General features: G+C 46.4%; 1 protein-coding gene across 3 annotated transcripts in view; it reads right to left on the bottom strand.

Moving 5' to 3' along the window:
- Positions 1 to 15,801, bottom strand: part of LOC106571257 (probable E3 ubiquitin-protein ligase RNF144A-A) — a 50,968-nt gene that overhangs the window by 20,745 nt on the left and 14,422 nt on the right. The window contains exon 2 of one of the 3 annotated variants that reach the window (XM_014144079.2): positions 1,254 to 1,416. In XM_014144079.2, the coding sequence (XP_013999554.1) occupies positions 1,254 to 1,397 (144 nt within the window). In that variant the 5' untranslated portion in view covers positions 1,398 to 1,416. Of the gene's footprint in view, positions 1 to 1,245; positions 1,417 to 15,801 lie in introns of those variants that run through there. The other 2 variants (XM_045695613.1, XM_045695612.1) reach the window with 2 other exon arrangements.

Raw genomic sequence — 15,801 nt, 5'->3', positions numbered from 1 at the left:
CCCTCCACGTGCCCTGCCGGAAGCTGGGGCCGCAGTGTGTGGGGCCCTTTAAAGTCCTGAGGAGGATAAACGAGGTGTGTTATCGGTTACAACTCTCTTCCTATTACCGTATTAACCCCTCGTTTCATGTGTCTCTCCTCAGTCCGGTGGTAGCTGGTCCCCTGCAGGAAGGTGAGGTGCCAGAGGTCCCTCCACCCCCTCTGGACATCGGGGGCCCCCGGCGTACAGCATACGGGCCATTCTGGACTCGAGACGCCGGGCGAGGGGCCTGCAGTACCTCGTGGACTGGGAGGGGTACGGCCCGGAGGAGAGGTGCTGGGTGCTGGCGGAGGACGTCTTGGACCCATCCATGTTGAAGGATTTCCATCGCCTCCGTCCGGATCGCCCTGCGCCTCGCCCTCCGGGTCGTCCTCGAGGCCGGTGTCGGTGCGCTACGGGAGCCGCGCGTCAGGAGGGGGGTACTGTCACGATTCCCACTGACGGTGGCGCCCCCTCCTGCTCGGGTGGCGCTCGGCGGTCGTCGTCACCGGCCTATTAGCTACCACTGATTCCCTTTTTGGTTTTCCCTTCTTTTTGGTTTTGTGCACCTGTGTTTAGTTTGGTTAATTAGCGGGGCTATTTATGTTAGCTGGTCCGCTTCCGTGTTGTGCGGGATTATTTCTATTGTGACGGCTCATGTTCGTGTCGGCGATATTTTACGCCGTGTGTATTTTCTCCCCTGTGTTTGGGAGTATTTTGTTTGATGAGTGAGTGTACATTAAATACGCCACTACCCTGTGCTCGCTGCTTTCTGTGCCTCATTCCTTCACCACGACTGCCAATCCGTTACAATCCATTAAGACTGGGTTGATTTCATTAGGCACCAAATGGAAGAAAACAGACTTAAACGGGGAGGGGAAACCTAGAAGTATCCAATAAAAAAAACCATTCATTTTCACTTTCCGTCTTATTCATTAAGGCACACGGTAACAAACCGTTTTGCAACAGAACACGAAAACGTGTTTCCTATTAGACAAGTTCAGGTAGTTCCTCACTGTTTCACTCCGTTTTCTTCTGTTTGATACTTAATTAACACAGCCATGGACTCTATCTGTTTAGTAGCTTAAAAATGCTCTTTCCTCTACACCTCAAAAGAAGTGTGCTACTGACTTAAATAGATATGTGCTTAGTGAAGAGTGTGATTCCGTCTGTTTTCTTCCGTTTGGTGCCTAATGAACAGGACCTATTCAGCTGTGTTGGCTGTACCTACTGACCAGGCTGCAGAAGACACATTGGCACTGGCTGATGGTGGTCATCTGCTCGCGGGGGAACTCCCCAAGGCACAGCTTGCAGGACATCAGGGGGTCCAGGGCCAGGTCCCAGGTGGGACGGTACCGTGCAGACGGGCCCGTCGTCATGACGTCTGGCACAGGTGACCTGAAACACAGACGGTAAAAAGATCAGTAATACTGTAATAATTATTCATTCATTCATGGTAGAACATCTGCGAGCAAGTCGGCAGGTAGCCTAGTGGTTAGAGTGTTGGGCTAGTAACCAGAAGGTTGCTGGATTGAATCCCTGGGCTGACAAGGTAAACATCTGTCCTTCTGCCCCTGAGCAAGGCAGTTAACCCACTGTTCCCTGGTAGGCTGTCATTGTAAATAAGAATTTGTTCTTAACTGACTTGCCTAGTTAAATGTATATATATATATTTTTTTAAGTCAGACTAGATTCTTATTCTTACTTTATAATTATTATTATCTTTCTATTGTTCTTCTTTGAAAATGAATACCATCAAATGACATTACTGGTTTGATGATTTTCAATTTGATCATCCATCAACTTTTCATTGAATGAACAGTGTTTCTTCTAAGGTTTGTCATAAGAAGTTCTTCATAACAACAGCTTGTTGAAAAATTAATTTAGGTTATTTTGTAATGAATATTCAATCTGTCTAGCACTTTTGAAGGTGTTATGGAGTCATGAAAACAACACTGTCATCCTTAGTTGCTGCTTTTGAGAGTTAACTGTTTTTTTTATTTTTAAGTGAAGAGCCCATATCACTGAGCTTTTCCCCCTCCCCTCCACGTACGAGCTTACAACTGCTCAGAATAGAACAGCACAGACCAGTCTCTACAGAACACTATAGCTGTTCAGAACAGTACAGCACAGACCAGCCTCTACAGAACACTACAGCTGTTCAGAACAGTACAGCACAGACCAGTCTCTACAGAACACTACAGCTGTTCAGAACAGTCCAGCACAGACCAGCCTCTACAGAACACTACAGCTGTTCAGAACAGTCCAGCACAGACCAGCCTCTACAGAACACTACAGCTGTTCAGAACAGTACAGCACAGACCAGCCTCTACAGAACACTATAGCTGTTCAGAACAGTCTAGCACAGACCAGCCTCTACAGAACACTACAGCTGTTCAGAACAGTCCAGCACAGACCAGCCTCTACAGAACACTACAGCTGTTCAGAACAGTACAGCACAGACCAGCCTCTACAGAACACTACAGCTGTTCAGAACAGTACAGCACAGACCAGCCTCTACAGAACACTACAGCCGTTCAGAACAGTACAGCACAGACCAGTCTCTACAGAACACTATAGCCGTTCAGAACAGTACAGCACAGACCAGCCTCTACAGAACACTATAGCTGTTCAGAACAGTACAGCACAGACCAGCCTCTACAGAACACTACAGCTGTTCAGAACAGTACAGCACAGACCAGCCTCTACAGAACACTACAGCTGTTCAGAACAGTCCAGCACAGACCAGCCTCTACAGAACACTACAGCTATTCAGAACAGTACAGCACAGACCAGTCTCTACAGAACACTACAGCTGTTCAGAACAGTCCAGCACAGACCAGCCTCTACAGAACACTACAGCTGTTCAGAACAGTCCAGCACAGACCAGCCTCTACAGAACACTACAGCTGTTCAGAACAGTACAGCACAGACCATCCTCTACAGAACACTATAGCTGTTCAGAACAGTACAGCACAGACCAGTCTCTACAGAACACTACAGCTGTTCAGAACAGTCCAGCACAGACCAGCCTCTACAGAACACTACAGCTGTTCAGAACAGTACAGCACAGACCAGCCTCTACAGAACACTACAGCTGTTCAGAACAGTACAGCACAGACCAGCCTCTACAGAACACTACAGCTGTTCAGAACAGTACAGCACAGACCAGTCTCTACAGAACACTACAGCTGTTCAGAACAGTCCAGCACAGACCAGCCTCTACAGAACACTACAGCTGTTCAGAACAGTACAGCACAGACCAGCCTCTACAGAACACTACAGCTGTTCAGAACAGTCCAGCACAGACCAGCCTCTACAGAACACTACAGCTGTTCAGAACAGTCCAGCACAGACCAGCCTCTACAGAACACTACAGCTGTTCAGAACAGTACAGCACAGACCAGCCTCTACAGAACACTACAGCTGTTCAGAACAGTACAGCACAGACCAGCCTCTACAGAACACTACAGCTGTTCAGAACAGTACAGCACAGACCAGCCTCTACAGAACACTACAGCCGTTCAGAACAGTACAGCACAGACCAGCCTCTACAGAACACTACAGCTGTTCAGAACAGTACAGCACAGACCAGCCTCTACAGAACACTACAGCTGTTCAGAACAGTACAGCACAGACCAGCCTCTACAGAACACTACAGCTGTTCAGAACAGTCCAGCACAGACCAGCCTCTACAGAACACTACAGCTGTTCAGAACAGTACAGCACAGACCAGCCTCTACAGAACACTACAGCTGTTCAGAACAGTCCAGCACAGACCAGCCTCTACAGAACACTACAGCTGTTCAGAACAGTACAGCACAGACCAGCCTCTACAGAACACTACAGCTGTTCAGAACAGTCCAGCACAGACCAGCCTCTACAGAACACTACAGCTGTTCAGAACAGTACAGCACAGACCAGCCTCTACAGAACACTACAGCTGTTCAGAACAGTACAGCACAGACCAGCCTCTACAGAACACTACAGCTGTTCAGAACAGTCCAGCACAGACCAGCCTCTACAGAACACTACAGCTGTTCAGAACAGTACAGCACAGACCAGCCTCTACAGAACACTATAGCTGTTCAGAACAGTACAGCACAGACCAGCCTCTACAGAACACTACAGCTGTTCAGAACAGTCCAGCACAGACCAGCCTCTACAGAACACTACAGCTGTTCAGAACAGTACAGCACAGACCAGCCTCTACAGAACACTACAGCTGTTCAGAACAGTACAGCACAGACCAGCCTCTACAGAACACTACAGCTGTTCAGAACAGTACAGCACAGACCAGTCTCTACAGAACACTACAGCTGTTCAGAACAGTCCAGCACAGACCAGCCTCTACAGAACACTACAGCTGTTCAGAACAGTACAGCACAGACCAGCCTCTACAGAACACTATAGCTGTTCAGAACAGTCTAGCACAGACCAGCCTCTACAGAACACTACAGCTGTTCAGAACAGTCCAGCACAGACCAGCCTCTACAGAACACTACAGCTGTTCAGAACAGTACAGCACAGACCAGCCTCTACAGAACACTACAGCTGTTCAGAACAGTACAGCACAGACCAGCCTCTACAGAACACTACAGCTGTTCAGAACAGTACAGCACAGACCAGCCTCTACAGAACACTATAGCCGTTCAGAACAGTACAGCACAGACCAGCCTCTACAGAACACTATAGCTGTTCAGAACAGTACAGCACAGACCAGCCTCTACAGAACACTACAGCTGTTCAGAACAGTACAGCACAGACCAGCCTCTACAGAACACTACAGCTGTTCAGAACAGTCCAGCACAGACCAGCCTCTACAGAACACTACAGCTATTCAGAACAGTACAGCACAGACCAGTCTCTACAGAACACTACAGCTGTTCAGAACAGTCCAGCACAGACCAGCCTCTACAGAACACTACAGCTGTTCAGAACAGTCCAGCACAGACCAGCCTCTACAGAACACTACAGCTGTTCAGAACAGTACAGCACAGACCATCCTCTACAGAACACTATAGCTGTTCAGAACAGTACAGCACAGACCAGCCTCTACAGAACACTACAGCTGTTCAGAACAGTCCAGCACAGACCAGCCTCTACAGAACACTACAGCTGTTCAGAACAGTACAGCACAGACCAGCCTCTACAGAACACTACAGCTGTTCAGAACAGTACAGCACAGACCAGCCTCTACAGAACACTACAGCTGTTCAGAACAGTACAGCACAGACCAGTCTCTACAGAACACTACAGCTGTTCAGAACAGTCCAGCACAGACCAGCCTCTACAGAACACTACAGCTGTTCAGAACAGTCCAGCACAGACCAGCCTCTCAACACTCCATAAAGTTCCAAAGAGAGGGAGAGAGAACTTCATTTCAACCTAGAGTGAATGTGAGAAGCGTTATGCAAATATACAACACGTTCCTCTCACTTCACACAGAGTAGAGGGAAGTTATGAATTGATTGACCAGGCACCATGACTGTGTTAAGCCCTTAAAACGGCCCTACTCTGCACTGTGTGAGAGGGATGCCTCATGGGGAGGGCCAAGCTACTGTGGAACTGGCACCACAGGGAGTTATGAAACCTCAATGGTCCAAAGTTCCTATTGACGAACAAAGACGGAAATGAGTGTTGCTTGCCTTCCACAGAGCCATGTGTCACTACTGTAACTAGACTACACAGCTAATGAGTTCTCTTTTCTACCCTAAGATGATTCATGTGGATTGGTACTGGTAGTGTGGAGACGGGGTTGGAGACGGGGCTGGAGACGGGGCTGGAGACGGGGTTGGGGAAGGGGTTGGGGACGGGGCTGGAGACGGGGCTGGAGACGGGGCTGGAGACGGGGTTGGGGACGGGGCTGGGGACGGGGCTGGGGACGGGGTTGGGGACGGGGCTGGGGACGGGGCTGGGGACGGGGCTGGGGACGTGGCTGGGGACGGGGCTGGGGACGGGAAGGGTTGGGACGGGGCTGGGGACGGGGCTGGGGACGGGGCTGGGGACGGGGTTGGGGACGGGGCTGGGGACGGGGCTGGGGACGGGGCTGGGAACGGGGCAGGGGACGGGGCTGGAGACGGGGCTGGGGATGGGGTTGGGGACGGGTTGGGGAACGGGGCTGAGACGGGGTTGGGGACGGGGTTGAGACGGGGTTAGGGACGGGGCTGGGGACGGGGACGGGGCTGGGGTTGGGGACGGGGTTGGGGACGGGGCTGGGGGACGGGGTTGGGGACGGGGCTGGGGACGGGGACAGGGTTGGGGACGGGGACAGGGTTGGGGACAGGGTTGGGGACAGATGGAACTGAAGGATGTGGTGCACGAGTCACTACAGGAAATGTAGGAGGACCTCCTGGAGGACTCTGTGTGTGTGTGTGTGTGTGTGTGTGTGTGTGTGTGTGTGTGTGTGTGTGTGTGTGTGTGTGACCAACATAACACAGTTGTACCACAGCCAGACCCCCTTCCCACCCCCACCACTCCAATATTAGGAACCTGAGTGAGAGTATGTGACCGTGTCTGAATGTCTGAAACTATAAAAAGGAACATGTTGGCGTATCACATCCTCCACAAAGTGTCAATACAACAACCTTTTGCGCCAAACACAGTACAGATGAGAAAATACATGTCATATGGATATCACTCCAGACAACATGTCTCTGTCATGCAGGAGGGGTGAAGTCAGGCGCAGGAGACTCAGGTACGTGGAAAAACACGTTTAATGAACACAGTCTTAAAGTGCCGTAAATATAAGGCAGGGTAACAAAATCCAGCCACAGGCAAGAACCCTAAACCGAGTCGGGACGCAGCCCAGCAAACCCTGTATGCCTAAACACCGAACGGCAGAGGAAAACTCAAATCCCCAACCCACAATAAAATGACACAAATAATCCCGCACAATCACAAACCAAAACAGACAGACTAAATACTCCCACTAATGAACTAACACAAAACAGGTGCTAACATAAACCAGACATCACCAAATGAAAATGAAAAGGAGATCGGTGGCAGCTAGTAGGCCGGCGACGACGACCGCCGAGCGCCGCCCGAACGGGGAGAGGCGCCACCTTCTGTAGACGTTGTGACACTCACAGTGGCTTCGTCCCAAATGGCACCCTAGTGCATTTTAGTGCAAAATAGTGCACTTTGTAGGGAATAGGGTGCCATTTGGGACTCACATTTAGTGTTTCTACTGTATAATAACCAGATGGACATTATGAGAAAAATGGGAAAACAAGACAGATATGAGAAAATATATATCCAGAAATAAGGTAGATATCATCCTAACTGATGATATCACATTAATATACAGAAAGCGGAGGGACGGTTCAGAGCGGGTGCGATGGAGAGAGTCTTTCATTTCGTAGCAAACCCATTATGACCATAGTCAACCTGGTAGTCTCCAGCAGCAATAAAACAGGATATTAAACATATTATGTTCAGCCCATCGCTAATTTCGAAATGATTTGATCAACATCGCCATAATCACATGAATTAATGCTGTGTGTACAGATGAAGGCTGCCCTGCTTGGCCATAATGTTAGAGTACATTATTATGTGACTCCTGTCTTCAGATTCAACAACAGAACAAATGAGACATAAAACAGTGAGAACGACTGGGAAGACATAAGAGTGAAAATGAATGGGACACAACATTTACAATGAATGGGAACATTTAACAGTGAGAGCTAAGTCATTAGGTGCGTCACAATTTTATACTCCTGCGCGGCGCAATGGTCTAAGGCACTGCAACGCAGTGCTAGAGGTGTCACTACAGGCCCTGGTTCAATCCTGGGTGGTGCACAATTGGCCCAGTGTTGTCTGGGTTAGGGGAGGGTTTGGCCGGGGTAGCCTGTCATTGTAAATAAGAATTTGATCTTAACTGATTTGCCTAGTTATATAAAGATACAATTAGCAACCTATTTAGTGCACTGCTTTTGACCAGATGCCTGGGAATACAGTATGGGAATACAGTATGGGAATACACTATGGGAATACAGAATGGTGCTATTGGGATATGCAGGGCCTGAACTACTGACAGAATTTAAGGGGGAAAAGTACAGTCAGTGTCTCTCTTTAACTATGACATTTTATTGCCAGGCGAGTTGAAACCAGTGAGCAGAATAGGTCAGTTCAGTTGACTTCTCAGCATGCCTCAGTGTTTTCTCACTCACTCACTCACTCACTCACTCACTCACTCACTCACTCACTCACTCACTCACTCACTCACTCACTCACTCACTCACTCACTCACTCACTCACTCACTCACTCACTCACTCACTCACTCACTCACTCACTCACTCACACACTCACACACTCACACACTCACACACTCACACTCTCACTCTCTCTCTGTCTTGGGCTTTCTCTATGCCGAGTCATTTCAGCAAGCCATAAAATCGTTTCTGTAGTTCGAAACATAATTAGCATTACTGAAACATAATTTTTTGAAATGTAATTTGATATCTGAGAAATTAAGCTAATTGCGTGCACCCAAATTGGCCCTTTTAATTTCTAAGATACACATAATATTCAACAAATATTGTACCCAAAATTCGATTTGGACCAAACTTCTTCCTACCATTGAGTAAGACATGAAGAATCCAATAACATGGTCAAGGGCCACCCACCCCACACCAATCCCACCCCACACCAATCCCACCCCACACCAATCCCACCCCAACACCCAATATTCAGTATCAGTTCTCTGAAAGAATATGCCTAAAAGGAGGACAAACTGAATTGCGTTCATGGAGGATTGGCTTGAATTGTGAGGATGACCATATCATTTATTTTCAACATGAGCAAAAGATATTGGTTTTCTACCCGAAGTTGTCAAGAAAAATATATAAGTATAAACTGAACATGCAACAATTTCAACGATTTTACTGAGTTACAGTACAAATCAGTCAATTAGGCCTTAATCTTGGTCATAGATACCTTTAAAAAAAGGTAGAGGCGTGGATCAGAAAACCAGTCAGTATCTGGTGTGGCCACCATTTGCTTCACGCAGCGCGACACATCTCCTTCACATAGAGTTGATCAGGCTGTTGATTGTGGCCTGTGGAATGTTGTCCCACTCCTCTTCAATGGCTGTGCAAAGTTGCTGAATATTGGCGGGAACTGGAACCTGCTGCCGTACACTTCGATCTAGAGTAGTCGACCAAGAGTCGTCTATTCTTCGACCAATCGATTTGGTCGAAATGTTTAAATGTGAATTCCTTCATATACTGTATAGACACATCCTATGTGTTTTAATCAAGTCAACTATATGCACTGAGCTTGTCTGATGCTTAAAGCGAAAGGTTTGATTAAATAATTAAGACACACAAATGACTAGAGGGAGTCCGACCGCAATTGATTTGATTGTGCCGGGCCGGGCTCAGATTTGCTGCGCTGTGTTAAAAAAAGACAGCGAGTGACTGTATGACTAGCAACCGTTGTCTCTCTCTCTCTCCTTCCTCCCTGCTGCAGCGACCACCACAGAACATCAGCAGGGTATATCGCACTGTCCGTGTTGCTGAAGCTGCAACATAATTACAGCCATTTCTGACTGAATTCTGTACAGATCTTTGCAACATGGGCCGTGCATTATCATGCTGAAACATGAGGTGATGGCGGCGGATGAATGGCATGGCAATGGGCCTTAGGTTCTAATCATGGTATCTTTGTGCATTCCAATTGAAATCGCTAAAATTCAATTGTGTTCATTGTCGGTAGCTTATGCCTGCCCATACCATAACCCCACTGCCACCATGGGGCACTCTGTTCACAATGTTGACATCAGCAAACCGCTCGCCCACATGATGCCATACACACTATCTGCCATCTGCCTGGTACAGTCGAAACCGGGATTAATCCACGAAGAGCACACTTCTCCAGCATGTCAGTGGCCATCGACGGTGAGCATTTGCCCACTGAAGTCAATTACGACACCGAACTGCAGACTCTAGTGAGAACAACGAGCACGCTTCCCTGAGATGGTTTCTGACAGTTTGTGTAGAAATTCTTTTGTTTTGCAAACCCACAGTTTCATCAGCTTTCTGGGTCGCTGGTCTCAGAAGATCCCGCGGGTGAAGAAGACGGATGTGGAGGGGCTGACGTGGTTACACGTGGTCTACGGTTGTAAGGCCAGTTGGACATACTGCCAAATTCTTTGAAACATTTTTGGAGGTGGCTTATAGGAGACAAATGAACATTTAATGTAATTCTCCGGCAACAGCTCTGGTGGACATTCCTGCATTCAGCATGCCAATTGCACACTCCCTCAAAACTTGAGACATACGTAGCATTGTGTTGTGTGACATAACTGCATATTTTAGAGTGGCCTTTTATTGTCCCCAGCACAAGGTGAAATGATCATGCTGTTTAATCAGCTTCTTGATATACCACACCTGTCAGGTGGATGGATTATCTTGGCAAAGGAGAAATGCTCAATAACAGCGATGTAAACAAATTTGTGCACAAAATTTGAGAGAAATAAGCTTTATGTGCATATGGAAAATTTCTGGGATCTTTTATTTCAGCTCATGAAACATGAGACCTACACTTTACACATTGTGTTTATATTTGTGTTCAGTATAATAAACACAAGACACCAGCAACATGGATAAAAGGGTGCGTTGGCAGTAGCACGAACAGCGGCGCCTAGTGGGCAAAACGTTGTACTTTCACACTCATTTATGGTAAATAATGCAAGGGACTTATTTAAAAAACCATCCCCAGATTCACAGGGAATACATTACAAATGATGAAGAAGCAATACTCCAAGCAGCAGCTCCATACTACTTGTCAGACATAGAGAACTGATACTGTATTCTGGTTGGTGGGGTGAGATTGGCGTGGGGTGGCTATTGATCCTTTTGCTGAATTCCTCAGGCCTAACTCATTGTTAGGAAGAATTGTAGTCCAAATCGGATGTTAGGTACTATATTTATTGAAGATTATATGAATCCTATAAATTAAAATAGCTTAATAGCAATCAGTTAGCTTAATTTCTCAGATCAAATTATATTTCAAAAAAATAATGTTGCAGGAATGCTAATCTTATCTGTTTCTAACTACAGAAATGATTTCAGAACAATCTGAGATGGGTGTTGAAATCCTCTTTCTTGTACTTTTTGAGGTGGCTTGACTACCTTATCTCCCGAGTGGCACAGTGGTCTAAGGCACTGCATTTCAGTGCTAGAGGTGTCACTATGGATACCCTGGTTCAATGCCAGGCTGTATCACAACTGGCTGTGATTGGGAGTCCCATAGCGTGGCGCACAATTGGCCTGGGTTTGGCTGGTGTAGGCTGTCATTGTAAATACGAATGAGTTCTTAACTGACTTGCCTTGCTAAATAAAGGTTAAATAAAAAAATGATCTCTGTCTCTTTACTCTGTGACAGATAGAGAACAGTGAGGTGGGTACTACCTCTCTGACTGACTGGCCATTTGTATAATTGATTGTGACACCCTGTAATTGCACCCCAGCTATGTTTAGGATTGTCTACAGGAGTTAATCTCTTGTTATTGCCTCGTCCGAAGCTTGGAAAGAAACACTTCTATCATCACATACAAAATATGTGTTTTGACATGCAGAAAGGCAAGCCAATATGCTATAATGGCTGGCTATTAGTTGATCACTCATATTTTTTTGTGATGGACTGTATGGAAATTGACAATTTTAGTAGTTTGTTCTCATTAATTTAATGGACGACTGTGAGTCAGAAATGGGGATTGATTCCTCTCTCTGCATGGTAGACCAGACCAGCTTGTTACCAGCCCATCTTCTGCTTTAACCATCCATCTGGACAAGCGGCTCAGAGCCACGTCCCTGTGCTGCTAGCCCTAGGAGAACACTGCTGATAAATACATCAACTAGATAGGCTTCATTCTAGATATGCATAATACTGTAATCTATATTGATTGTAAATTCTATACTTGACAATACAAAGACTGGATTTATATAATCTGAGGCTGAATCTGCTAGTTAAAAACCACTCTTAAAGAGGCAATCTGGGATTGGTACATCCATTTTGGACTTTTAAATTAATTATAAATTGATTATTGACGAAAATAATTGATAAATGCCTCATGAGTTTAATTCCAGCCCCATCCCCTCAGCTGTTTAACAAAAAAGTGGCAAGGTGGCAACGTTGTTGTTGTTGTTAGAATCCCAGATGTCCCCTTTAACTCAACAACTGTAGTGGAAAATCAATATTGTAAGCATTTCTCCAGTCAGTCAGGCAATCAGTCAGTGTCGATCTCCGTCAAAAGCACCTGTCTTCTGAATCTAAATGAACCGACAGCTTTCATTTCAGTCCCGACAAGCATATACTGTAGCTACATAATGTCGGTATCAAGGGTTTACGTAAGCTCTTTTTATGTATAATCCATCTAGGTTAAACAAAGCAACAGTAACCATGTCATCCCCCACAAAAATGTAATGGCTTATTTGATGGAATAGATGTTTAGTGGTGCTTAGGTTGTTACGAGTGTACTGATAAGTATGATAGTTTGAGAAAAAACACTATATTGGAGTTGTGCCTGTTGTTCACATGCGTATCTGACCTCTCATTGGATAGAATGGCTAGAATGATCTAGAACAGGGGTGTCAAACTCATTCCATGGAGGGCCTAGTGTCTGCAGGTTTTTTTTGTTCTTCTTTCAATTAAGTCCTAGACAACCAGGTGTTGGGAGTTCCTTACTAATTAGTGATCTTAATTAATCAATCAAGTACAAGGGTGGAGCGAAAACCCGCAGACAATTGGCCCTCCGTGGAATGAGTTTGAGAGAGAATGAAAAGACTGTTACCCAGGCTAACTGCCATCTATTTTTTACTTAATTTTTTTCATTGTTAGAGCAGCCACTATAATGGATAATCTGTGGTAACACACAATAACTGAAATGTGTTAGTCACACGCGATATCTCAATTGGCCCAAGAGGGGGCGCTGCATCATTCATGGGAGACTGTTTACTGTTGCCTTGTTTTCCCTTGATGATGATGACTGGGACCTGCTAGTGGTAGTTTGGTGATAACTGCACTGTGCTTAAAATGTTCAGTTAGGGATTTTTTCTTAACGTTAAGTATCCCAATTTTGCTTTATGGCTCACTTGCCCTTGTTTGACCTGTAAACCACAGGTTTCTACAAAGGGTTCCATCTCGGGTAGCTTTAGGATTCTTGTGTTCAAGTACACAACTGAGGAAAAGTGGATCAATCTCTTTATATCTTTATCTGTAGACTAGAGATTGTTCATTGTTAAAGGGCATGCATGCATGCTGTATAAAACTGAACTCGAATAAAGTTAAACACCATGGGAGCGATCTCAACGCCCTTTCGCAGCACACGAAGTGACAAGGTCTTTGATTTCCTTAGCAGAAGTCCACAGAGATCAGAGAGAATCTCTGGCTTCTGAATCTGACTCTAGCCTGTCAGAAAAGTGAAATGTAGGTCTCCTAAATTAGTGTCTATAATTGGATTACAACAGGAGAAAGCACACAGCTTCCAAAGAGGAGAGGAAGGTGTGTGCCGTGTGTCTGGAAGAACATTCTTTAAGGAAGATAAGCGCGCGCGTGCGAGAGAGAGAGCAAGAGAGAGAGAGCGCGAGAGAGAGAGAGAGAGTAATCCACTTTGCTTGACCAGCAGAAATCAACAAAGGAAAATAATGGTCTGTTCCACAGGGGAAAAGAAGCAGCTCTGGGACAATTCTTACAGTAGAACAAGATGATCTCTGAGATCCAACCTCCTGCCAAATGTATGACCATATTATAGACACATATTTCCCTCAGATTACAGACCCACAAAGAATTAGAAAACAAATCATATTTTGATAAACTCCCATATCTATTGGGTGAAATACCAGTGTGCAATCACAACAGCAAAATGTTTGACCTGTTGCCGCAAAAAAAGGGCAACCAGTGAATAACAAACAAGCTGAGTGTAATGTTTACCGTTCATTTTTTATTGTTTATTTCACTTTTGTTTATGATCTATTTCACTTGCTTTAGCAATGTAAACATATTAATATTAAACATATATAATATTAAAGAAGTCTCATGGTATTGCTCGCCTGAGGTAGAGTACCTTATGATAAGTTGTTGACCACACTATCTACCAAGAGAGTTCTCATCTGTATTATTCGTAGCCGTCTATTTACCACCACAAAGCAAAGCTGGCACAAAGACCGCTCTCAAACAACTCTATAAGGCATAAGCAAAGAAGAAAATGCTCACCCAGAAGTGGCGCTCCTAGTGGCCGGGACTTTAATGCAGGCAAACTTAAATCAGCTTTACCAAATTTTTACCAGCATGTCAAATGTGCAACCAGGGGGGGAGAAAAATCCTAGACCACCTTTACTCCACACACAGAGATGCATACAAAGCTCTCCCCCGTCCTTCATTTGGCAAATCTGACCACAATTCTTTCCTCCTGATACCTGCTTACAAGCAAAATCTAAAGCAGGAAGCACCAATGACTCGCTCAATACGGAAGTGGCCAGTTGACGTGGCGTGGCGAGAATCTGTCTCCGCACCATGCGCTCTCACCACTGGTGTCCCCCAGGGCTCTGTTCTAGGCCCTCTCCTATTCTCGCTATACACCAAGTCACTTGGCTCTGTCATATCCTCACATGGTCTCTCCTATCATTGCTATGCAGACGACACACAATTAATCTTCTCCTTTCCCCCTTCTGATAACCAGGCGGCGAATCGCATCTCTGCATGTCTGTCAGACATATCAGTGTGGATGACGGATCACCAGCTCAAGCTGAACCTCGGCAAGACGGAGCTGCTCTTCCTCCCGGGGAAGGACTGCCCGTTCCATGATCTCGCCATCACGGTTGACAACTCTCTTGTGTCCTCCTCCCAGAGTGCTAAGAACCTTGGCGTGATCCTGGACAACACCCTGTCGTTCTCCACTAACATCAAGGCGGTGACCCGATCCTGTAGGTTCATGCTCTACAACATTCGCAGAGTACGACCCTGCCTCACACAGGAAGCAGCGCAGGTCCTAATCCAGGCACTTGTCATCTCCCGTCTGGATTACTGCAACTCGCTGTTGGCTGGGCTCCCTGCCTGTGCCATTAAACCCCTACAACTCATCCAGAACGCCGCAGCCCGTCTGGTGTTCAACCTTCCCAAGTTCTCTCACGTCACCCCGCTCCTCCGCTCTCTCCACTGGCTTCCAGTTGAAGCTCGCATCCGCTACAAGACCATGGTGATTGCCTACGGAGCTGTGAAGGGAACAGCACCTCCATACCTTCAGGCTCTGATCAAGCCCTACACCCAAACAAGGGCACTGCATTCATCCACCTCTGGCCTGCTGGCCCCCCTACCTCTGAGGAAGCACAGTTCCCGCTCAGCCCAGTCAAAACTGTTCGCTGCTCTGGCACCCCAATGGTGGAACAAGCTCCCTCACGACGCCAGGACAGCGGAGTCAATCACCACCTTCCGGAGACACCTGAAACCCCACCTCTTTAAGGAATACCTAGGATAGGATAAAGTAATCCTTCTAACCCCACCCCCCCTTGAAAGATTTAGAAGCACTATTGTAAAGTGGTTGTTCCACTGGATATCATAAGGTGAATGCACCAATTTCTAAGTCGCTCTGGATAAGAGCGTCTGCTAAATGACTTAAATGTAAATGTAAATGACGCAGATGCTACACTACAGAACTGTTTTGCTACACAGACTGGAATATGTTCCGGGATTCATCCGATGGCATTGTGGGGTGGCAGGTAACCTAGTGGTTAGAGTGTTGGATTTGTAACCGAAAGGTTGCAAGATCGAATCCCCGAGCC

The sequence above is a fragment of the Salmo salar genome, chromosome ssa15, assembly GCF_905237065.1.
Source record: "Salmo salar chromosome ssa15, Ssal_v3.1, whole genome shotgun sequence".
Classification (NCBI taxonomy): domain Eukaryota; kingdom Metazoa; phylum Chordata; class Actinopteri; order Salmoniformes; family Salmonidae; genus Salmo; species Salmo salar.
The sequence above is the reverse complement of the archived record's forward strand: the minus strand, read 5'-3'. Positions and strand labels throughout refer to the sequence as shown.